This window comes from Heloderma suspectum, chromosome 11 (assembly GCF_057233095.1).
Source record: "Heloderma suspectum isolate Gila_16-S chromosome 11, 16-S_ref, whole genome shotgun sequence".
Lineage (NCBI taxonomy): Eukaryota > Metazoa > Chordata > Lepidosauria > Squamata > Helodermatidae > Heloderma > Heloderma suspectum.
Genome location: NC_139468.1, coordinates 14,032,519 through 14,057,326, shown reverse-complemented (window position 1 = coordinate 14,057,326; position 24,808 = coordinate 14,032,519). Strand labels below are relative to the sequence as shown.

Here is a 24,808-nt window from a genome sequence, read left to right as displayed (position 1 = left end):
AGTTCCAAATCCCCCCCCAGTGTCTTAAAGAGAACAGTGACTGGGTTTGGACAATCGCAGTGGGAAAGAAGCCATCGTGGCTTATCCGCCTGTGCAACCACTAAGTGTATAATCTCCCGCAATGTGGCACAAATTAGGGTGTTGCTCAAAGCGGGCAAACAGCACAGTGAGGATGGTTTTGTACCCACCCTACAACCCCTGATGCACATCCTGGGTTTTAAGGTGGGTACAAAGCCACCCCCACCACACCCCGTTCGGACAGCATGCCAACCCACACTGCGTCACAGGGGATTACACAAATGCCAGTCATATGTGCAGTGTGCGTGGGGGGAGAAGCCGCGATGGTTTCTTCCCCCATCATGATCGTCCAAACACAGCCAGTGACTGGGTTCACAGAAAGCACGAACCTGCATTCAGTGGTTGAGTGCGGATTGTTGTTGAGCCGCAGGTGAGCGTGTTGTCTGAAAGCAGCGCGTTTTCTGCAGGGTGGCTTGTTAATGCAGTGTGGCTTATTTTTCTCAAATGAGCCACCTTGAGAACCCATGGGTTGTTGTTGGGTTGTTCAGGGTGGTCAACACTGCATAGTTAACAGGCCACCCTGAGGAAAACACGCTGAGTTCAGACAACATGCTCACCCACAGTTCAACAACAACCCACACTCAACCACTGAGTGTGGGTTAGCATGTTGTGTGAACCCAGCCATTGGCTTTCCTGGGTTTCCACCCTACCTGGAGATGCTAGAAGTTGAACCCAGGACCTTTTGCATGAAAAGTACGTGCTCTATGACATCACTACGGTCTTTCTCTGCAGCTGGTTTATCCAGAGTCAGACCACTGAGTTCAGTACCACCTGCACTGACCGACAGCAGCGCTCCAGGGTTTCGGACAGGGGACTTTCCTAAACTGACCTGGAGTTCCCACAGACTGTACCTGGGACCCCCTTCTCATGTGAAGCACATGTTCTGCTGCCAGACTATGACCCCATCCCCATCTCACTTCCCAGTCCATGGACTCCTCAAAATGACGCACACTCCAAGGGAAAAAGGTTCATTACAGTTTATTCAGAACTACATTTTAATACAACACATTGTTTGGAAATCACGGCAACGAGCCTGAAAGAAGCACTGTATTTGCTATTAAAAAAAATAAGTCAGCCAGCAAGTCATGCCAAGTGACCTGGAGGGGGAACCATGTCCCACGGGGCGGGGCGGGGCGGGGGGGGTGTGTGTGGGAGAGCCAAGTCGGTGCCAAAACCTTGCTGTAAGAACTGAAAGATGCTGCTTTGGAATGCAACTGGAGCAGGCCATGGTGCAACTCTCAGGACAGACCTCTGAAAGCCAGCCTTCCCCCAACCTGGCTCCCTCCAGATGTTTTAGAATACAACCCCCATCATCCCCAGCCATGGGCCACAGTGCTCAGGGTTGATGGGTGCTGTAGTCCAAGGCATCTGGAGGGCACCGGGTGAGGGAAGGCCGCTTTCAACCTTCAAAAAAAGAGAGAGAAGGGATAAGACCGTTGAGCTAGCAACCCTGCAAGGCAGGTAGCTGAGGCATGATTCGCACACAGACCACCCACACGGTCACCGTTCCTATGGCTACACATGTAGTAAGGGGAAAAATGGATGCGTTTGAGCTAGGAATCCACTAGGCCATTGCCAGTTTGGCCCACAACTCTGGCGTGCCTGCTTGCCCACTTCCTTGGCGTGTCTGGCATAATAGCCGACGGATCCCAAGCTGTGCCATTGAAGCAAGGTGACTCCAAGGGCGAGCGTGAAGACTTTGGGATCACAGCAACCTGAGGCCATCAGTGATGTCACCTGAGTGACATTCTGGCCAGACAGCTAGATCAAAAGCCTCTTCCAAACAAGGAAGAGAGGAACAGCGCCAAGATCCAGCACGGCGGCGGCTAAGCAGAGCACGCTCTAAAACTGCTAGGGAGGCCATGCATCTGAACAGGTTGTCAAGGTTATGTCATGCTTGTAGATGCTTTCGCCGTGTCCAACTCTGCAAGTCGTCTGAGAGTAATGGGACCATCAGAAATCAATACCCAGGGCTCATTCCCAGCTCAAAGGCTTTCGCTCCCCTAACAGAATTTGAACCCCAACTAAAGCAAACTGCCCCCCCCCCACACACACACAGAAAGAGATGCTTTATCCCAGCAATACTCAATCAGGAAAAAACAGAAAGCTTCTACACTCTGACACAAAGTGGTAAGAAATGCTTCAGAGACATATTTAAAAGATTCAACTTAGTAATAACCATAATAAAAGAGAAAGCTGTGCTGCTTTTTGGAGGTCTTTGCAACAAAGGCCTCCAGCAGGAACACAACGGAAAGGTATAAACTTGTCATCCCCTAAAGCTATTGACAGAACAGAACCAGTTGCCTCCTTGCACTCTCGTCCTGGATTGTTTGCCTTTCCACGCAATAAAAAAACCCCTCACTTCCTAGTTTAATAAAACACCCAGTTATTAACTATGGCATTCACAAAGGGAGGTCGTTTCATCGCTTTTTCTTTTTTTTAAGGTTTAGATACTCCCCTCATCCCTCCAATTTTATTTAAGATGCAGACAGTGCCGTGACACACCAAGCAATATTCACTTTGAGACCAGCACTGGTGGCCCTCCCACGTCAAAGAGTCACCGGTCAACACCTTTCTGCATCCTCGGGAATTCGAGTTTCAGACACGTTTGTAGCAACCGCAGCGCACAGTGGACAAGGGCCGAAACGCAGAGAGAATGAGACCTCCGATCTTCACTGCAAGCCTTGGGCCGTCTAGCTCACTGCTTCCGTTGGAGTGTGCGAGTGTCCGCTGTCATCCTGTGGGTTGAAAGGCAAACAGATGGCCATCTGGGCTCAAGAAGTCCCTTGAAATAAGCTTGATCAATGGAAGGAGGAGCCTTGTGGGAAAAATGGCTACTACCCAATTGCTGGGCCAGATCCGTAGGTTGGAAGTCCAAGACAGGGCAGTGATTCAGCAACACAGCTTCCTCTCAATATACTACAGCCTTCTCCAACCCAGTGCCCTGCAGATGTGCTGGAGTGCAACTCCCATAATTCCCAGCCAGCATAGCCAGAATTATGGGAATTGCAGTCCAACACAACAGGAGGGCACCAGTTTGGAAGAGGATGATATACCAACTTGAGCATAGAATCAGAATTTCAATCTTGCAGGGGGAGGGGAAGTTTTCCTTTTCCCATCAGTAGATCCTGCTATTCTATCAGCAGTGCTTACTTAACAGGATCGACGGTGTCTTCATAAATCCCTAATGTTGACTTTGGTATTGAAAACCACAAGGTTTGGAAGCCTGATGTACCCTGCTTGTGCCTGAGCAAATATGACAGCCATCTATTTAGTCAATATATGCAGTTATCACCAGGTTGATCAGTGCAAATATGAGCTCTTGCAGTGCACAAACCAGTTTGTCCTTGGCAGAAGGCCGTAGCTGCCAGCCACCTCCACCCTCAACCACTGAGTATAAACTCAAATGGTGTCACTGGCCCAGAGACCTCTAGATTTTTTCATCAAACCCCTAGCTTGAGAACTTTCCAGCCGTACACTCACACCTTTGTCTGAACGTACCTCTTCAACAGAAGTACGGAATCCAGGGTTATCCAATTCAAACGTCTCCACACCTGCTTCGGGGTCATGCACTCTGTTGATTATAATCTTGTCTTTCCGGCCAAGAATCTTTGGCTTAGGAGAAGTTATGAGTTAGTTAAGATAGCTATAGACTGCCGTCTCGCAGGTTTTCAAGGTGGAGAGAAGGCACATGTCCCAACACTGGAATTCAAGTGACCAGCCCAGGGGTGGGGAAAGTGTGGTCCCCAGGGGTGGGGAAAGTGTGGTCCTCCAGATGTTGCTGGACTGTAAATCCCATCATCCCTGTCAGACCTGCAGTCTAACAAGACCTGAAGGGCCCCACGTTCACCACCACTGGACTAAGCTGTTCACAGTACAACAATGAGTTGCTTCTAGAGCAGGGGTGTTGAACATCAGGCCCGTGGGCCAAATCTGGCCTGAACGGGATCCAAATCCAGACCTCCGGGGTTACCCAGAAGGCCATGTCCCCTTCCCCTAGCCCACACGCTTTCGTCCACAACTGTTTGGTCTTTTCCTGGGTTTTGCACAGTTTTCCCCATTCTAAAACGTTGAAATGCCTCTCCTAAGGCTGAGTTACTGGCAGTTAAGCTTCTTAGGTACATCTCCCATCCAGCTGGCCAAATACCACCTCTGGTTATGGGGGAAAAATAGAGGGTCTATTGAACAATAAGCCAGTCAAATCAATCCCCAGAATAATTATAGAAAATGTTATTAAGCGCTCAGTCTGTGAGTATCTAGAAAATAATGGATTACTAGGATCCAGCCTCAATCCATCAAGAATAAGTCAACCCACCATAACTCTTTTTTGATAGACTTACTAGTCTGACAGATCATGGGCACACCACAGACATGGGAGATCTTATTTCAGACAAGCATTTGTCAGGGCTTCTCCACGGGATTCTTGTGGAGGAGGTGGCAAAGCATGGGTGGGATGTTACTGCTTTTAGGCGGATCTACAAATACATCAACTTGGTTGAGCAAATACAGTCCATGAGAACCCGTTTATGTGGGGGTGTTGAACCTCTTCTGGCCCAAGGGCCAAATTCAATTTCAGAAAAGCTCTTGGGGGCTAAATTCTAGTAGGGCTCAAGGCAAAACAGAGTGGGGGCAAAGGGGGCGCAAGCAAAATTCCAGCGTATTTTAGCTTAAAGCTTTTACTAGTAGTAACTCAGCCTTTGGAGAGGTATTTCAACTTTTTAGAATAGAGAAAAAAACCTGCAAAAGCTGGGAAACCACCAAATAACTGGTGGATAGGGAGAAGGGGCAGGGAGCATAGGGTGTTAGCCATATGGGGATTCCTGGAAGGCCAGACTGGCACATCAGGAAGGTCCAGTTTAGGCTATGGGTCTGAGGACCAGCACCCCTGCATTAATGGCTGACAGCCTGGAGAGAGGTCTCAGGTGGCATGCCACAGGGCTCAGCCTGAGGCCCTGTGCTGTAACTTTTTTGTAAGTGACTTGGAGGAGGGTGTACAGGGGATGCTTATTAAATCTGCAGCTGACAAAGATGGGAGGAATAACTAACAGCATAGGACAGGGCTGGGCAGAAAACAGAACGCCCAGTGTTTTGGACTTCAGCTCCCAGCATTCCTGACCACTGCCCATGCTAGTGGGGTTTCTGGAAATTGAAGTCGAAAACATCATGAGATCTACCCTTCTGCCCACCTCTGCCAGACAGAATCAGGGCTCAAAGAAACTTGACTGGACCAAAGCAAGATGAAGTTCAACCAAAATAAAGACTTTACATGTATCTGCCAGGACCCTTAGAAGTCATCTTCAGAGGCCCTCCTCTGGGCACCCTGGCCAAAGGAAGCTAGGTGGGTGGCTACAAGAGAGAGGGCCTTCTCAGTGGTGGCACCCCACTTATGGAATAAACTCCCCAAAGAGGTTCACCTGGTGCCTACATGGTTATCTTTTCGGTGCCAGGTGGAGACCGTTTTTTCCTCCCAGCCATTTTAGAAACCTAGTTCTAGGTTATTATGGTTGTTTCATCGATTCCTGGGCTGTTTATTGTTGTTTATTATATCGTATTCTTCTAAATATTTGTAATGTACTTTACATTTTTAACTGTTGTGTGACATTAATGTTTTTAACTGTTTGTAATCCACCCAGGGAACATTAGATTAGAAATGTATGAAATAAATACATTTACATTTAGGTATAAACCCCTGCAAAAGCACTAGTATAGGATGAGGGAGATCTGGCTTGGCAGCAGCAGATGTGAAAAGAGTCTAGGTGTCTTAGCGGAGCATGAGCCAGCAGTATGCTGTGGCTGCTAAAAAAGCTAATGTGATCCTAGGCTACACTAACAGAAGCATAGCATGCAGATCACGGAAAGTAATGGCTTTGCTCTGTTCTATGCTGGTCAGGCCATATTTGGAGCACTGTGTCCAGTTCTGGGCACCACATTTTAAGGACACTAAAACAGTGGAGACATGATGGCAGTCTTCAAGTACCTGAAAGGAAGTCAGATTCTGGTTGAACATCAGGAAAAACTTCCTGACAGTTAGAGCAATATGACAATGGAGCCAATGACCAAGGGAGGTGGTGGGGTCTCCTACACTGGAGGCATTCAAGACGAGGCTGGATATCCACCTGTCAGGGATGCTCTGACTTGGATTCCTGCATTGAGCAGGGGGTTGGACTCAGTGGTCTCATAGGCCCCTTCCAACCCAACTATTCTATGATTCTATGAAAGGTAGTCATGCCGATGGCAGAGTAGACTTGTTCACTGTTGTTCCAGAGGGCATGACTAGGAGCCAATGGGTGGAAATTGTAGGGGAACGGATTTCAGCTAACTTTTGGAGAAACATCCTAATGGTAAAAGCTGTTCGACAGTGGAACCAATTGCCTTGGGAGGTGGTGGGTTGGCCTTTGTTGGGGGTAATTAAACAGGGGCTGGACCACCACCTCTCAAGGATGCTATAGCTGCATTACAGATCCTGCACTGAACAGGGTTTACACTAGATGATCTCAAAGGTCCCTTCCAACTCCATTATTCTGTCATCCTATTCCGATCTAAAGCATTGGGGACAATGGCTAGGAAGGTGTGCTTGTACCACTTATGCAAGACAGTCTTACCAGCAAAGCCACGATGGGAAAAGCAATGAGCGCCAAGGTACACAAAACAATGATGGCTACGCCATAACCAGGAATACCCTGATTTGCAAATGGAGGCTCCAGTCCATCACCTGAGGAATTAAAAAGGGAAAGTCATGTTCCCTGTCAAGGGCAGATCTTAACGCAAGCGAAGTTTCTCTCTCCCCCACACCACGTTGGGAAATGGAAAACATGCACTAGGCTGTCTTAAGCGAATACCGGACTGGCAGGAGTTGGGAACATGCATGCACGCACTTCATTCTAGTACAGAGGAGGAGAACTGTTTGTGGGCCTGGGGCCAAACAGCAGAGGTGTTTTGCACACCTCTGTCATGTCTCCCCTCACCTTTTTTCTAAGCTAAACGTTAAACCTAGGTAATGTGAAAGCCGTACTGTACTTTGGGATAGTCAGGTTCAGTAAATGCTGTGCACTTTGCAACATTTTAAAAATACTTTGCAAAGCACTTATTTAAAAAGGAAGTTTGTCCCAGAACAGGGACCGGGTGTCTCCAAGCCCTGGGCCAGATGTGGCCCACCAATCAGCCCATCTGCCATGTGGGGCCTCTGGCAAGGCCTCTCCTCCTCCTCCTCCTCCCAGAAGTCCCACCCCATGAAGGCTGGAAGGGAGAGGATCCTGCTGGTGTCCTGCATGCCACTCCCCCTCCCAGCTGGGATCCTGAACAGGTCACCTTCTGACCAGCGGAGGCTGGTGGCTCTGATTTCAGTGGGGCTGTGAAGCCATTCTCAGTTTGCCAGGACCCTAACAGAGCTATCCAAGGTGCTGAGCCTATTTGGGGGATAGGGTTCAGCACCATGGATAGCTCCTTTAGAGTTTTGGCTGGTTCTGACTGAAACCCTGAATGGATTCACAGCCCCACTGACATTGGCGCCACCAGCCCCCACTGGTCAGAAGGTGACCTGCTCAGGATCCCAGCTGGGAGGGGGAGTGGCATGCAGGACACCAGCGGGGATTCTCTCCCTGCCAGCCTTCATGGGGTGGGACTTCTGGGAGGAGGAGGAGGAGGAGGAGGAGAGGCCTTGCCAGAGGCCCCGCAGGGCAGATGGGCTGATTGGTGGGCCACATCTGGCCCAGGGCTTGGAGACACCCCATCCCTGTTCTGGGACAAACTTTCTTTTTAAATAAGTGCTTTGCAAAGTATTTTTAAAATTTTGTAAGGTGTGCAGCGTTTACGGAATCTGACTATCCCAAAGTACAGTACAGCTTTCACATTTCACTAGGTTTAACGTTTAGCTTAGAAAAAAGGTAAGGGGAGACAAGACAGAGGTGTGCAAAATTATGCATGGTATGGAGGAAGTGGATAGGAAGACATTTTTCTCCCTCTCCCATCATATTAGAGCCCAATGGGGTCCTCCCATGAAGCTGATTGGTGGGAGATTAAGGAAAGATGAAAGCTTAAAGACTTCTTAAGACAGCGCATAGTCAAACTATGGAATTCACTACCACAAGACTTGGTGATGGCCACCAGTTGGGATGGCTTTAAAAAGAGAGTAGACAAATTTGTGGAGGACAAAGCTATCAATGGCTATTAGCTATATGGTGACATGCTCCCTCCAGTATCAGAGGCAGTGTGCCTCTGTACACCAGTTGCTGGGGAACATTGGCGGGAGGTTGCTGTTGCATTCATGTCCTGCCTGTGGGTTTCCTGTGGGCAGCTGGTTGGCCATTGTGTGGACTAAGTGGGCCTTTGGTCTGATCCAGCATGGCTCTTCATATGTTCTTAATGTGATGCAGTCCTGATCGTTAGAAGGCCAATATGAGGAATACCCATTGATTTAAGATTCTGCCCTTGTGATTCTGGGGATATTGAAACACTGATATTTTACTGTAACTTTTATCAGGGGGCCAAAGCAAAACTGATCCAGCCCATTTTGGCATCCTATCCTAGTCATTCAGATGTGCTGCTACTACTATTATGCCCAGAGGGGCATATCATCAACATTACCCAGAAGGCTGTAATGTTTATATACAGTTTTAAAAAATGAACCCAAGATGCATGCAAATGCTGATCCTCAATTCTGCTCACTTAACAATAAGTGTATGTAGCTGCAGTCCCTATATTGTTATCAGCACATATTTTTGTTTGCATGTCTGGTTTCCCCTCATTTGTAAAGAAAAGTAAATTATCTGTGGCCCAATTTTAAATATATACTTATAGATGTGCTTTTTAAATAAAGATAATGCAATCAATACCTTCTACTGGTATATTTGGGGGAAAAAAATAACAGCTTTTGGGCAGAGTTTCCCTTTCAATGGGCCACTCAAAAGGTTTAGGCTAACAGACCTGCTACAGTAAAGGAGAATGGGTCGACCTGAAGGTTTGATGAAGCCAGGTAATCGTTTGGGCCAACTGAAAGAGCAAGCGTCTGAAGGACATCCTTGCTCGTTGGAGCCGGATGCTGGAATATCACATCTCCGTGACATACCAGGGAGCCACCTCTGTAGTCAAAAGAGAGAGAGAGAGAGAGAGAGAGAGAAGAGCTGGTGTCAGGGCTTTGGATGCTTTCCCCACAGTTCTACCTTAAAACCATGACATATATCTTCAACAGAAAGAGGTTCCTTTCTGGCTTTATCCCAGCCCCAAATAAATCCTGTAACTCAGCCTTCCCCAACTTGGTGCTTGGCAGAGGTGTTAGACTACAACTCCCATCAGCCCTAGCCACCATGGCTGGAGATGCTAGGCATTGTAGTCAAACGCATTGCCAGGACACCAGACTGGGCAAGGCTGTTTAAACCTCATAGCTGGTATTTCAGAACATAGGAAGCTGCCTTATACCGGGTCAGACCCTTGTACCTCAGTATTGTCGACAGTGATTGGCAGCAGCTCTCCAAAGTTCCAGGCAGGATTCCTTCCTAGCCCTACCTGGAGATGCTGGGGATCGAACCAGGGACCTCCTGCATACAAAGTAGGGGTTCTATCACTGAGCTCCAGCCCCTCCCCTTTTATTTAGCTATGAAACCTACAGTAGTTCAAATTCTGGAGTCCAGCAGGGCAAGGCTCAGGTTCTTCCATGCTTGATTTTGAAGGCTTTGGGGATTGGAGCTCGCCAGCTTGCCTCATTTCTAGAAAGTTTAGAGACAAGGGCCTCTATCCCATACCAGCCCTAAAAGGGGGCCTTTGCTATAAAGTTACAATGCAAGGACTCCATACAGCGTCGGGCTGAAAGCTAGCCAGGAGAGCAGGAGCGCCAAAGCTCTTCCAACCCGAAGGCCAAATCCTATTTTCACGACACTCTCAGAAGCAGCGCCAAAGGGCCAAAAATACCGGCGTATTTTAGCATAAAGCTCTTACTGCTGGTAGCTAAACTGCAGGAGAGGCATTTCAACCTTTTAGAATGGGCGGGGGGAAACCAGCAAAATGGCTGGGGGTGGGGGGAAAGGGGTGAGGTGTGGTCATCTAGGAAACCCCAAAGGGCCAAACTGGGAGTTCAGGCAGGCCACATTTGGACCGTGGTCCAACACCCCTGCTGTAGAGCCTCAAGTGAAAACAGCAGCATCAATACTTACGTGATCTCTCGAACTGCCACTTGCAGGAGGGTTTTGTACTTGCCCAGTACGTGCATTAGCTGGAAACAACAAGTTTGCAAGGAATCACCTCACCAGCTCTATAAAAGTCATTATTCAGACCCTATGAGAGCCTAGAGCTGAAAGCTCTCTTCACTGCCTCCTGAGGTCTCTTCACTGGCTTCCTGTCTGCAGCAAGACCCTGTACAAGCTCCACTGCATTCTCTCCAGACCCCTCCCTGGCTTCACCAGTTCCTTCCCTCTGCTCTTGTACGCCCGACACATCCCTGCCCTTCCCTTGTCCAGCACCAGCACCCTTCAGCCGGCCGGTGGTCTCCGGCCCCTTCAAACCATGGGGCCCTTTCTCCTCACCACACACCTGCGCACGATGCCAACTCTCACTTCCTTCCAAACCAAAGGCAGTCAATCCTTTGGCACAACCCTTTAATCCCCATTCCCTATGTGTAATTAGGATTATAGTAACTTAAACAGATTCTCCCCCCCCCCGCTATTCCCTTCCTTGTTTGAATAATAGATCAGAAACCCCTTGGGACAAGGACTTTTGTAATTTTAAGGAGCCAGGAACATCGTGGTGCAACAAAATATATGCCAGCCACACTATTTCTAGTACACAGAGTGCTGTGATGATGAAAACTAGCACCACCCTGCCTCAGCAGTGATATGGCTACAGTGGTATGAAGTGCTATGATTTGCAGAGCCTCATCTGTTCGACCCCTTTAGATTTCTGGGGTAGAATTGCCTCTCAAATTGGTTTATAAAGGGTTAGATCTGCCCCAGGACTTCCAAAACAGACTTGAAGATACAAACAACTTTCAGTGTGCATTTGTAAAAAAAAAAAAAAAACAAACACAACCCTATTATGGTAGGACCATCAACTCCTTCCCTCCCTTTGCAAGAGGAATTTTCTACCATTCTGTTACCACCTCTCCTAGAAGAAAGCTTTGCAGCAAGCCAATTGGTGTTTTCCCCAATGAATCCACATGGTCACAATATACATATCCCATTAATCTTTTTGTAAACAGGCACAGCTAATCTATTCTAGCCATAGAAATCACCTTTGATCCTTGAAGAGCTAAAGCTAGCAGCTACCTTTTTTCCTCTAGCATCGGGGTGGCCCTGATCCAGATCAAGATCCCGCACCTGCAATATGGTATAAATTGAAGGTGCAGGGGAGCCAGTCTGGACCACAGCACAGCAGAGACCTAAAGTTCCCCCCCTCCTAAGCTAGGGGCCCTGTGGTTACTCTAGAGTAAAAAAGAAAGACATTGCTATGTCTTTAAGGCCAAGTGTGCTTCGGATTCAACACTGGACCCAAAGTCACAGAGGCATGCGCTGGGTACAACAAGGGTCTCAAACACAGCGCTCGCAGGGCACCTCCTATGGTGCCCAGCAAGGGGTCCCCAGCATGGTGCCTGTGGGAACCCTAAAAAGGGTTTTTCCCCCTTTTTTAAATATACGTACATGCATTTGTATGAAATGCATTCAACTTCCTAGCAATTACACATAGGCTTCAACAAAAGTGGACCAAATATCCAAATAAGTATCCATTTGAAAGTGCCTATATGCCACCTGATCAAATATTGAAAGTGTTGTAAAGTCCTCAGTCCATTGCATTACGGAAGGTTTATCCTTTCAATGTTTTAATATCAGCCTTTTAGCTGTCAGGAGTGTAGAAAATCTACCTACACTGACCATTTGTTCATTTCCATCAAGCAGGTAAATAATTTTAAAACAGTGTACATCAGTGAATCCTGAAGACTGCTCCAGTACAAAATCTGTGTGTGCAGTAACCACCTCGCAAAAGGAAACAACTGGACATCGCCAAACTTATGTTTAAAAGAAACATTAGCTGCATTGCACTGCCAGCAATTAGCTGAATTAGACAATCCCATATAAAAGAGATGTTGTGCTGTCCAACAGACACGAAACAAAAGGTTTTGCTGAATAAGATGCAGCCTAAGATCCAAAGATGTGATAGACACCAAAGCAGTGATCCACTGATTAGGCATTTTGTGGGAAGTTTCTCAAATTCCCAAATGTGCCCAAGGGCCCAAAAAGGTTGGGGACCCGTGGGGTATAGAATTTTTGGGAGGTTCTTCCATGCACTGTTGTTTTGCCTTCCAGTAGGTTTGCGTCGAATGCCTACCGTGTCAGAGAGATCCCTTGCGAGGTGCTGATGTTCTGAAGAAGAACGATCCATCATTCTCTCATCGAATATTCGGTTGGTTACCAAGAAAGAAACTGGAAAGACCTGGAGACTGAGCCTCAACCCTGGAAACAGAGAGCATGGTCCTGGAGTGAGACAGCTATGTTCCCACCTGTTGCCCACCACCAGGCCTAGAATGGCTGAGTCCAAGGATGTGATTGGCAAGAAGGTACTGACCGTTGATGGAGAGAGAGGTGAGGTCCACCGAGTAGTTTGAAAGCCCCATCAGTGCTTTTAGAGCCCAGCCGATGTCCACGAGAATGTTAGTGTTGACGAGAACCTCGCCATTTATATCTATGTCACCGTGGGTATTCCTACACAACAGAAGTTGTGTTACCTCTTGTACATTAAGACTATCCCCCTCCCACAATAAAGCACTACTACCCATTTTACTTTTCTGCCAGATAAGGAGGTCTCAAAACCTGTTAATGAAGGGGTTTTTTCCCCCTTGTTCTAATTCAGGGATGTTAAACCTCAGGCCTGCAAGCCAAATCCAGCTGGCCTGCCTGGGGGTCCCTAGTCTGGCCGGCTGGGGGTCCCTAGTCTGGCTGCCTGGGGCTCTCCAGACAGCCACTCCCCCTTCTTGTGGCCCCACCCCCTTTGCCCCGACTGCCACCCACCACTGTAGTATGAGCCCCGAGAGCTTCATCAAAAAAATATTTATTTATTTAAAACATTTGTGTCCAGCTCTGTATCATTAGGATCTCAGGGCAGCATACAGTTAAAATCAATTTAAACAGTGTAAAAATAAATAATTTAAATAGCTAAGAACACATTAAATCATTAAACTAGCTAAAACCAATTTAAAATCTGAAACAATAAAACAGTTACAACAGTGTGCAAACTCAGGGAATCCAAAAGAATCCAATCCCTTTTACTTGGTGCCGAAATGAAACTAGTGGCTGTGCCAATTGGGCCTTCAAGGGGAGGGCATTCCACAACCAGGGTGCCACAGCAGAGAAGGCCCTCTCCCATGTCCCACCATAATGTGCGTCTCACAGTGGTGGGATGCAGAGGAGGGCTCCTCCAACAGATTTCAGTCCTTGGGCAGGCATATATAGGGGGAGGCGCTCCCTCAAATATCAAAATTTAATTATGCCCACAGGCTGAAAGAGGTTAGACACCACTGTTCTAAGTTAATACTCAGACCAACCTTTGACTGATGCAACACCCAACCCTACCAGTCTTTGGAAGTCTACATATTATACCATGCCAACTTAGAAAGACCCCAAATCCTGCTAAAAGAGCGGGAGTGCTGATTTAAAACAGAAAGCAATTTATTCTTAAATGCAAGGGTTCCATCAAAGCACTCCAGAGTCGTATTTGTAGGCAGGTTATTGGGTTGTTTTGTCCATCCCGGGCAAACCTCTACCTCCAGTTCAAAAGCGATACCAACATTTGGCAGTCTCCTCTTCCCGGGGTTCCCGTTAGAAAGCTGTGCAGAAATATCAAGCAGCAGCTAGAGCCAGCACAGAAAGTGAATCTCTGAGTGTCATGGCCACTTCTTCGCTTCTCCAGGAGTTGATCCTCCCCACTAGTACACAATACGGAAAGCAATACTTGTAGACCAGCCTTCCTCTACCTGGTGCCCTCCAGATCTTTTGGACTACAGCTCCCATCAGTCTCAGCCAGCATGGCCAGCAGTCAGGAATGCTGAGAGCTGTAGTCCAAAAGATCTGGAGGGCACCAGGTTGGGGTAGGCTCTTGTAGATTGCCCAAGAGCAGCACCGCCAAGGCCCAGAGAAAAATAACACATGTACATACCCAACTTCAGCAAGGGAGATATTCTGCACAGCATACCGAGCTCCAAGCAACACAGTCACCTGCACAGAACAGGAGGCATTATTTTATCTGGTCATAATTCCTCAGTTTGCAGATGTGAACACTTAAGGTGGAGGTGAGGAACCTGAGGCCCGGAGGTGAGGAACCTGAGGCCCGGAGGTGAGGAACCTGAGGCCCGGAGGTGAGGAACCTGAGGCCCGGAGGTGAGGAACCTGAGGCCCGGAGGTGAGGAACCTGAGGCCCGGAGGTGAGGATCTGGTCCCCCTAGGGTCATAATCCAGCCCTCCAAAGCTCCCCTGATGCCCCCCGCAGTCATGCCCCTTGTCCCTGACCACCAGGGAGGGGGGGGAGGGGGGGAGGGGGGAGAGAGGGGGGGAGAGAGGGGGGGAGAGAGGGGGGAGAGAGGGGGGGAGAGAGGTTGAAATGCCTCTAAGGCTTAGTAACTGGGAATGAGGGTTTCAAGCTAAAATATGCTGGTATTTTTTGTATTTTTGGCCCCACCCATTTTGCCTTTCAGCCCCACCCACTACTGGAATGTGGCCCCCGAGAGCTTGTCCAAAACCTAATCTGGCCCTCAGGCTGAAAGAGGTGCCTCACCCCTGCCTTAAGGGCTAACCCGCCTCCTCAGAGTCAGAGCAAGTGCTACAGCCCTATATGAGCAAGTTCTAGTTCCTCTCCCCTAAGAACCTCAGCGTGCATGCACACTCTCACTCACCCCCACCCACACACTCACTGCCTGGCAGAGGTTGGGGCGGCAAGGTAACCAAGCTGTGCCTGAACTCACTCAAGCCAAAGTCCTCAGATACCTTGGACAGCAAGCAAGAGACTAGGCAAGATTTAACCAAGGTGCCTAAAGAACCATCTGCCCCCAGAAGGCCATGTCTATTAAGGGCTTCATTCAAAGCCCTTCTTAGTTGCCCTGGAGGTTGGGCAGACCAGAGAGGACCTTCTCGGTAGTGACGCCCCAGCCGTACATGTCCCTGTACACAGGTTTGCCTGGCTGCCACCTCTTTACCATCTTTCACTGATTCATTTGTTTTTATTTTTAATATTTTTATACCACCTTTCTACCAGAGCCACCAAGGTGGTATACTGCAATCAAAAACCATAAAAACATCATAAAATATTGAAGACAGTAGATCATTAAAAAAAAAAAAAGATTAATGTAACGATTTAACATAGGGGTGTAGAACTTCTTTCAGCCCGAAGGCCAAACTCCATTTCAGAGAAGCTCTTGCAGGCTGCATTCCGGTGGTGGGTGGGGTCAAAGGCAAAAGAGACGGGGCCAAAAAACAAAAACGCCGGCATATTTTAAGCTTAAAGTTCTTACTGCCAGTCATTAAGCCATAGGAAAGGTATGTCAACCTTTTAGAATGAGGCAGAAAGGGCACAAAAGCCAGGAAACCACCAATGATTGGTGGCTGGAGGAAATGGGTATGGCCAGGAAATGGAGGCGTGGCCTTCCGGGGGACCCCAGAGGGCCAGACTGGGAACACAAGAGGACCAAATTTGGCCCCCAGGCCTAAATTTCTGCACCCGGATTTAAAAAGTCAAGTTAGAGACATCCATCTTGACACCTTTTCTAAAAGCAGAGAGTGTTGGGACCACTGATAGCTCTGAATGGACTGTACTCCATAAGTTGAGAGCACTGCAGAAGAAAGCCCCCATATGTGCAAAATGAGAGGGCCATGCCAAGTGGCAATATCCTCAAAAGGCCAAGCACAGGAGGTACCACACACAGGCGATCTCGTCCACTCACACTTCTATTAACCTGAGATTTAGGGCACAATCCTGTGCATGCTTAGACAGAAAAAAGTCCTACAACTCCCAGCATCCCTCCACCAGCCATGCTGGCTGGGGAAGGCCAGGAGTTGCAGGACTTTTTCCTGTCTTAACATGCATAGGATTGTATCTTTACTGGCTCCAATCCATTTCTTATTTCTATTTTACGCTACTTTTCACTGCCATTTGTTCTGGTTTTAGTTTCATTCCGACTGGAAATAGTTCAGATGACTCACAAGTCAATAAAAGGCAGCTTTGACAACCACACCATCATGGAAATGCAGTGTGAAGAGTTCAGAGTTGCCTCCAGGGCTAAGCAGTTCAGACGGGGATGTGTCAGTCGCCCTGAAGGGCTAGGCTAAAATCAGTACAGCCAGATACATCGGATTTGCCTGAACAGGTTAACCAAGCAAGCAGAATGAGTGCTATCAACCCACACCAGGACAATGTATTCCCAAAGTCAAGTCTCCCATCCCAAAAGCCAAAGGGTATGGCTCCCTATATTACCTGGCTTCTCAAGCTTTCTAGGTGTGCCCAGGCGATCATGCCACCAAATGCTGACCTAGGCCCCACTCCCAGAACAGTGAAAGATACAGCCAGCTTCTCCGGTTCTAGGTTTTTCAAGCTGAACCCTAGCGGAAGGAGATACAGACGCAATCAGGGCATAGACCTGCAAACAGATACGTACCGGCTCACTAGCTATTAATGACATATGGACAATAGGTTTAGAGAGACAGCTAATGTAATCTAGTTAGAGTGTAGGATTTAGTGTAGGGAAACCTGAGTTCAGATCCCCCAATCAGCCATGAAGCTCCTTGAGCCACCACGGACACAGCCCTGAGCAACATGGGAGGGTAGAGAGAAATACGGCACTTACTTTTGCCCACCGTAGCCCCCACCCCAATACACAGATCAAGCATACAGCCATTTCATTATGCAGACTTAAGGTGCAAAATCTTGTTTCATTTGTACTCTTTCAACTGCCCAGAGAGCTTCGGCTACTGGGCAGTACACAAATAAAATAAATAAAAGGGCAAGATTTTATTTTGACCAATGCCAATCTAGCATGGATGCCATCATGCACATTTAGGATCATCTCTCTTTGCTTACAGGAGTTGAAAAGCCAATCCCTAAGTGCTCAAATAAGATAAAGATGTCCACACTACTGGGTCATACCCCTTTGCAACCACCACCCCACCGCTGGTCAAGAGAGATTAAGGGCTCAATCCCACGCGTGTTTAGATGACGAAAAGTCCTACAGTTCCCAGCATTCCCCAGCCAGAATGACTGGCTGGGGAATGCTGGGAGTTGTAGGACTGTTTGCCATCTAAACATGCATAGAATTGCATCCTAAGTAGCAATGTAATGATGGGAGCAAATCACCCTTGAAGCAACACCAGATCACTGCCAAGTTCCCTGCTGCTGGCGGCCATTTCGGCAACAAAAACATCCTGTCCATGCAGAGCTAGATTTACAGGTGCTCACCGTTGGACCAAAGGGATTTCACGTCCACCCTCCAGTCAAAGAAGGTGTCCATTTCCTTGCTCTCCACCTCCGTGACAATCGTACGGATCATGTCCGAGGATGTGGGAACAGGACCTCCTGTCTGGAACACAGCCTCACTCTCAACCATCACAGAGCCATTCCTGTGGAAGACCCAAAACAATGACCATTTATTCAGCTGCTCCTAGATGACCACCTAGCACAGCTTCCTCAACCTGATGCTCTCCAGATGTTTTGATCTACAGCTCCCATCAGCCCCACCCAGCATGGCCAATGGTCAGGAATGTTGGAAGTTGCTGATGAAAACATCTGGAGAGCACCCGGATGGGAAATGCTGTTATACCGTATCTGTGATCCATCTTAAAACTTGAGTCACGCACACGAGCGAGTTCCAGGAGATGCTCTGCTGCACTGTTCACACCACCTTTAGTTCTACACGAGGGGCATAATCTGTCAGCTTTAACAGTGCTACCACATTGGTCATGACGTGACCTATATGATCACATAATGCCTAGAAAAGGAAGGTTTGGGGAGATCTGACATAATCAATACAATTCTCATGGTAGCCCAGCCTTCCCTAGTTTTGGGGACTTCAATGCCCATCAGACCTGGTGGCCAGGGGCCAGGAATGCTGGGAGTTGCAGTCCAAAAACATCTGGAGGACACCAGATTTGGGAAGGCTAGTCTTCCCTGTAGTAAACTCAACATCCTGGCTCCATCCACATTTCCAAAGCATTCGAGACTATTTGGCAGTAATCCACACAGCATGGCTGCTGGTGGAAAGAGCTCTTTGTAAACTAAGTATTGAAATTAGCGCTGTGCCAAAAATTTCTTCCACATTTTTTTTTTTTTACCATTCTCATCAATTTGATAGAAAGAAATTTCTTTTCTAGAAAGAGATTGGGGGAGGGGGGTCCTGTCTTTTATTGTACAATCTTCTCTCTAGCAGCCTGTAGCCTCCTCATCTTCCCGCACTTCAATTAAAGACCGAGGGAAGGCATCATGAGGTCATTCTTCCCATAGGGCTTTTTCAGATCAGAAGTGCAGGCAGCCTGGGAGACTGCAGAGCAATGGAGAGATGTGCAATAGGAGAGAACAGCAGCAACAACTACACACAGCACCCTCAGTCACCTCGCAATGATTAGGTACGCTCAAAAACACTAAAATAAATTCAAAATACATTATAAAATGCCCTGAGAATGAGGAATAAAAAAGGAAGCCTCTTTCACAGGGGAAGAAAACGTTCAGGAATCTGGAGGACAGACTTAGGCACAACAGTAGCACCACCTCATTCCTGGAGGCAGACACAGCACTGCCCCCCTCATGCTTGCATTGTGGAGATGCAAAATGGGGGCCAGCCTGCCAACACAGTTGATAATGTTGCCATTTATAGTGATGGTGCAAAACAAACAAACAAAAAACCTCACTGGAAAAAAGAAAGAAGCTGCGCTGTAACACCTGCTAATGGTGAGTCCTACCTGTGAGAAACCATCACAGAATTTCTCCTCCCCCTGAAGACAGTTGATGAAATTGCCCCACCAATTTCCTTGCTCACAAATAGCGCGGAGAATTTTAACAAGACATTTGTGCCTGGCTCTGATTGAAATAGGACAGGCAGATCGTCAAAACAACTGGCGATAGAGATTCTGAAGCCAGGCACCTTGCCCACCTTTTCACAGATGAGGTGCGCTGTGAACGCAGCACGCGGCTAGGCTGCCGTGATCTCATCTGGACTGCACCAGCTAGTTTCCTGTGTTGTGGTGCTGGATTGAGTACCAGCACACAGCGGCTCTCCGGGAAGATCACAGCCCATGATGGAGCCATACAGCTTGAGAAGGAAGTAACATCAAGAGGAGACCAGTTCAAAAGATACAGGCCAAGTTGCACAAGAAGTCACAGATGTGGAGTAAGCTCTCTTCAGCTTTAAGCTCACACAGTTGGTACAACACCTTGCCCACGTCAAAGCCAAACCCAGGTTGGGGAGAAGGCTTTATAACAATAACCAGAAGATAAAACAAATAATCTAGTGCCATCTTCCATAACATCTTCCACTTCACCAGTACATCAACTTTCCCCAACCTGGTGAAGTCCAACACATCTGCAGAACAACTCCTATCAGCCCCAGCCAGCATGGTCAGGAATGCTGGGAATTGTAGTCCAAAACCCATGGAAGTCTCTAGTTGGGAAATGCTGCAATATATGCTTCCGTTAAAGAGTACTTACAAGAAACGGAGAACGTTTGTTTGAAGGAAGCCCGCATAAGTAGACAGCATCTTGTTTAGCTGAAAAGCAGAACACTGAATGTGTTTATTTTTTTAAATAACAGCAAGAATGTAGAATTCTGACAGAACAAAGTGCAAATGAATATACCAAACTACGTGGTCTTCCCTCCTTCTTCCAACTTGATGGCAAATGTCAAGCTGCATCAAGGAGAGCAGTGCTGTTTTCTCCACAAAGCCCTGTGTGCTCCATGATCAGCCACGCTTGCTTAGGGTGCGATCCTATGCATGCTTAGGCAGAAAAAAGTCCCGCAACCCTCTGCTGGGAATTGCAGGACTTTCTTCTGTCCAATGATGCATAAGATTGCACCCTTAGAGCACCTCCTGTACAATAATGGTAGACTGGAATTTTGCAGAAGACTTCACTCTCTTTAAGGCAAAAAGAGAAAGAAACACTAAGCCCCCTTTCCCTCTCAACCACCCACTTTGGGGTGCTTCCCCAGCTTTCAAACAGGTTTTCCCCACATTCTAGAAGGCTGAAATGCCTCTCCTCATGCTTCACTACCGGGAGCAAGAGCTTTATGCCAAAAGATGCTGGACCCCCCCCTCCCACTTTCCCTTGATCTTCTCCAAAATGGAATTCAGCCCATTGGGCTGAAAGAGGTTCAGCACCCCAGATCTAGTGCACACTGTTTTAACTGTTTTAGATTCTAAATTGGTATTAGCTAGCTTAATTATTTAATATATTTTTAGCCATTTAAATTGTTTTATACTGTTTAAATTGATCTTATCCATACGCCACCCTGTGATCTTAATGATATAGTGCAGGATACAAATATTTTAAATAAATAAAATCAATCAATCTTCCATAACATCAAAGGTAAATTTTTCAAGGTCTGTAAAAGGGTGGTTAATAGTTCTCTCTCCTGGGCAGACATTCATGCAACAACGTATCCTGTATGCCTGCTGAACCAGTCTTATGCCGGAGGTAAAACCACAATTTGCAAACACTGAAGCGCCCTGTTCTCTTTGACAGGTTCATCTTTCAGCACAAGGACATTTTGTGGAAGCTTGTGACCATGTGGGTGGCATTATTATTTATTTTACATATTACATTTATATCCTGCCTTTTTTGCTCCTTAGGAGCCCAAGGTGGAGTACATAATCCTCCTCTGCTCCATTTCATCCTCCCAACAACAACCCTGTGAGGTAGGTTGGGCTGAGAGTCTGTGACTGGCCCAGAGTCACCTAGTCAGCTTCCATGGCTGAGTGTGAACTAGAACCTGGGTCTCCCGACTCCCAGCCCAACACTCCATCCACTACAGCACACTGGCATCAAGTGCACAAATTCTTACAAGTACATTGTTGCTCAGTTGCGCTCACAGGCAAGGTAAGGACTCATGGACCTGGCCTCCCCATGCATAGAGGCCTGCCACCAAGGAGTTAAGTGCTGTAGGATGAACCAATGGGAAAACGGCTACCACTGTGGTCATGTCAAAAGTGCACCGAAGTCTGATCTGGACTCAGTTGACAAGGGTTTGTTGTTGTTTTTTTTAAAGATAGCAACAACACATGGTCTCTAGACTACTTACTGTTAGCTTCACTTCTTTTGCCAGCTTCTTGTAGCTTTCAGAGGACTTGTTCTCCAAGGATTCTGTATAACCAATTCCGGTGAGGCGAAACCACAGGGACAGAGTATGCGCCACTGGAAGAGATGATGGAGGCGTACTCAAGATCTGATCCTCTTTCCTAGTTGACTGGCTCAGAATCAGAGCCTTGAACGTCAACACTGGCTGCTTTGTAGCATGACTATCTTGGGTAACAATCAGCGATTTTGCACTGATTAGGGCTGTTGCGTTGATCTGCAGTGGGCTGGTCACCTTGGTGTTAAGAGAAGTGGCTGTGTTCTTCTTGGCATCTGTTGGCCCTGCCGTAGTAGCCAAAACCTTTCTAGTCAAGAGCGGTCGGGAAGTAGCAGGGAGCCATGCCAACTTAGTTCGAGATGGAATGAAGGATGCTGAGATGCTGCTCGTCATGCAAGGGATGTTGCTGCAAACTGTTCTTGCAGTAGGCTTGGACTCACCAGGAAGAGTTCTTGGGTTAGTCAGCAAAGCTGTTGTAGCAGATGACACTGAGACGGACATAGAAGCAGGACCTTGAGAGCCAGAGGAACCTGAATATCCTTCACCATGAATGGGGGAAGTTGTTGTGCCAGTTGCTAGAGGGGCAGCTACAGCAGAAGCATCTGTGACCTCACCACCCAGCACAGCCCCCAGCGTAGCCATTACAGCAGAGGTATTTAAGTCCACTTCAAGGGCCCTCGTAGGCAGAAGTGGTGCCGTTCTGACCGTGATGCTAGCCACTGTTGGAGATGTTGTGGCTTTCAGGTGAGGCCTCCACACTTCAGCCCTTGATGTGCTGGACAACATCGTGCTGGTAGGCCCTTCCTGCTCTTCCCTACACATTTGACTCTCAGTAGCCTTGAGGTATATTTTCAGAGGGGACCCAGGAATGCTGCCCCATGAGGAACCAATCAATATAAAGCTCGTCGATAGTGCACCAAGGGTTGGAGCAACTGCAGATTTCCCCCACTCCATTCTGCTTGCAAGAGAAGCTGTGGCATGTGTAGGAGTTGGAATGGCAGGTGTCGAAAGGGCGGTGGTGCCTGCGGCGAGCACATCGGCATGTGCCATTCCAGCCAAGGTGGCTCCGACAGACAGCATAACCCCTTCCGCACCTGCGTATGGGAGACGGGGAAGCGTAGAGTCGTTTCCTGCAGCAAGCGTGTGTACAATGGCGTCGCTGCCTTCATTTGTGATAGAGGACACTGCTACAGCCTCTTGCTCAGAAGGCTCCTTAGACATCAGCACAACCCTAGACATGGCAAGAGGAGTGGAATTGAGAGGAGGGGGTGGTGTTGCACCACTCCTCCGAGGCAAGGCAGTGTGCGTGCCTGCCAGGGGAGCTTCAGGCTCTGCAGAAATTGAGCTGGAGTCCAATTCTACAGGGGGAGTGACCCCTGAAGCTGTAATGGGGAGCTCTGAGGAGAGGATTGCTGGAGTCTGCTCATTTCTTCCATAGGATTCAGCATTGGTCACTGCTTCTGATGAAACAGCTTGGAGAAAGGGGGCACTATACCCTGTTTCAGGATCCCTGGAACGCAGAGTGCCAGGTGGAAAATCACTTGAAGCCCGCCAATGTTGAGAGCTCTGGATAAAGCTGGTGGTGCCAGTTTTGCCCTTGGAGGTGGCCTCAAGGATAGAAGCAACACTAGGACCAGTAGGTTCCTCTGCTACAAGAGGGGCAACATCCTTCAACTCCATCTTGGTTCCCCCTGCCCAGACAGTGCTTTGCACGTTATCAGTTGCTGAGAAGACCTCTTGTTGCTTCGTAGTACCAAGATACAGAGGTTGAGAGGTGGAGTCGGAACCTGTGATGTGCTCTTTCACTTGAGCACTCTGGTGACTGAGCAACAGGCTGGCTTCCACATGAGTGCTGACAGCTGCTATACTGAGGTCAAGTGGTGTGGTGGCAAGAGGAAGGCTGAATCCTGGTGCCCCAGGTGCAGATGAATGAGGAACGTAGGTAGCAGTCCCTACGGCCAACTGGTTAATACTGCTACTAGCCACATCAGCTGAATACGCTGCTTTTGGACTACGAGAAGTCACAAGTAAACTGGCATTTCTAGAAGGCAACTCAGAAGTGGCTTTGGGCCATTGAGATTCTGCCATGGTGGACTCAACCATGGATGATTGGTCTGAAGAGCTAGTCAGAGCAACTGCAGATGATAGCGCATGGGCAGGTGGGACCTTCGTCCCCTCATAACGGAGGATGGAACTCGGAGGGCCCTCTGTGTAGGCCTCTGGATTGAGGTGGGCTTCACTAGTTGCAGAGGACAGGGCTGACACACGAGGAGACTCTACAGTTGTGGGGATGAGCCCATGCGGAGACAGGCCAAGGCCCAGGGGTTCAAGTTGCTGGGGAGTGGAAACCCCTTTCATCTTCCTAGAGTCAGCGAAGCCCATCAATGTTACAAAAGCAAATGGAGTAACATGAGCTGGGGCCACAGATGAGTGATTAAGTGAAGGCCAAACAGAAGACTGGGGTGGAATTTCAGAAACAGCTGTACCTGCAGGAGGTTCTCTACCAGCTGGTTCAATGTTACCATGTTCCTGGGTATTATCTACAGTAGTCAGCTCTGAGTGAGTCATCCTTGAACTTGCATCAAAAGACTGCGTGGGAGGAAAGCCAGACAAGACATCAGTAGAAGTGTGTAGTGTGGAAGCTAGAGAACCGTAGGCTACCACTCCACCACTTGAGTGGAGAAGTTTCACCTCTATGTCAGCAGCTCCAGGAGAGGCTGTTCCAACAGGAGATGTTGAGTTTTGTGGACTAGTACCCAGAGTCTCCTGACTTATCGGGGTTAAGTACAGAATTTCTTTCATCCTGTCCTGATTCTCGATAAACTCAGTCTGTACAGGAAGAGCAGTGCTACTGTGGTCAACTTTTATCTGATCTACACTGGTTCCACGGACTGTTCTGGTTGATGATGGCCACTTCCCACGTAGACCCTGTTCAACCTCGTGGATGTGTCCATTAGCCGCTGGCTCTTCTGAAGTTAAGATAGTAGCAGCGGCAGGCCACTCAGGAGCAGAAGCTGTACTCTGAAGGGCAGGACCTTGAGTCCATCCAGTTTGGCGTGTTGTGTTCGAATCCAAACGCAAAGAGCCAACAGTGCCTGGGAGGAGGATCGGCAGGGAAGCTGTAGGAACCACGTCAATGGCGGAAGCAAATTCCATTTTCCCATTTTCCACAGCTTGTGGCACAAGGAAGGAAGATGTCCCAGTAATCTCAGGTTGTTTGAACTCCTCGGAAGAACGCTTAGGAGATACGCCTGTAGCTTTAGCTAGGGCACCAAGTGCGAGCGAAGCCACAAGATCCGAACCTTTAGAACTGTTCTGCTCCAACTGCAGGACAGGGGAAGCAGTGCTCAGAGGTCCTCCCCAACCAACTTTCAGTTCAACATTTCTGGAAGCCTCATTTGAACCCCAAGGAGCATTTGTGATGTGGGATAG

At 48.1% G+C, this 24,808-nt stretch overlaps 1 protein-coding gene across 1 annotated transcript; it reads right to left on the bottom strand.

Moving 5' to 3' along the window:
* Positions 1–1,039: 1,039 nt before the first annotated feature.
* LOC146337029 (uncharacterized) lies at positions 1,040–23,774 on the bottom strand. Its single transcript, XM_084816414.1, has 12 exons — positions 21,326–23,774; positions 19,738–19,796; positions 17,497–17,657; positions 16,519–16,643; positions 14,212–14,270; positions 12,625–12,761; positions 12,388–12,512; positions 10,224–10,282; positions 9,001–9,155; positions 6,681–6,790; positions 3,580–3,693; positions 1,040–2,816 (listed from the first exon to the last, which is right to left on the bottom strand). Exons 1-12 carry the CDS (start codon positions 23,756–23,758, stop codon positions 2,772–2,774), a joined length of 3,582 nt encoding a protein of 1,193 aa, XP_084672540.1. The 5' UTR covers positions 23,759–23,774; the 3' UTR covers positions 1,040–2,771.
* Between the last annotated feature and the right edge of the window lie 1,034 nt (positions 23,775–24,808).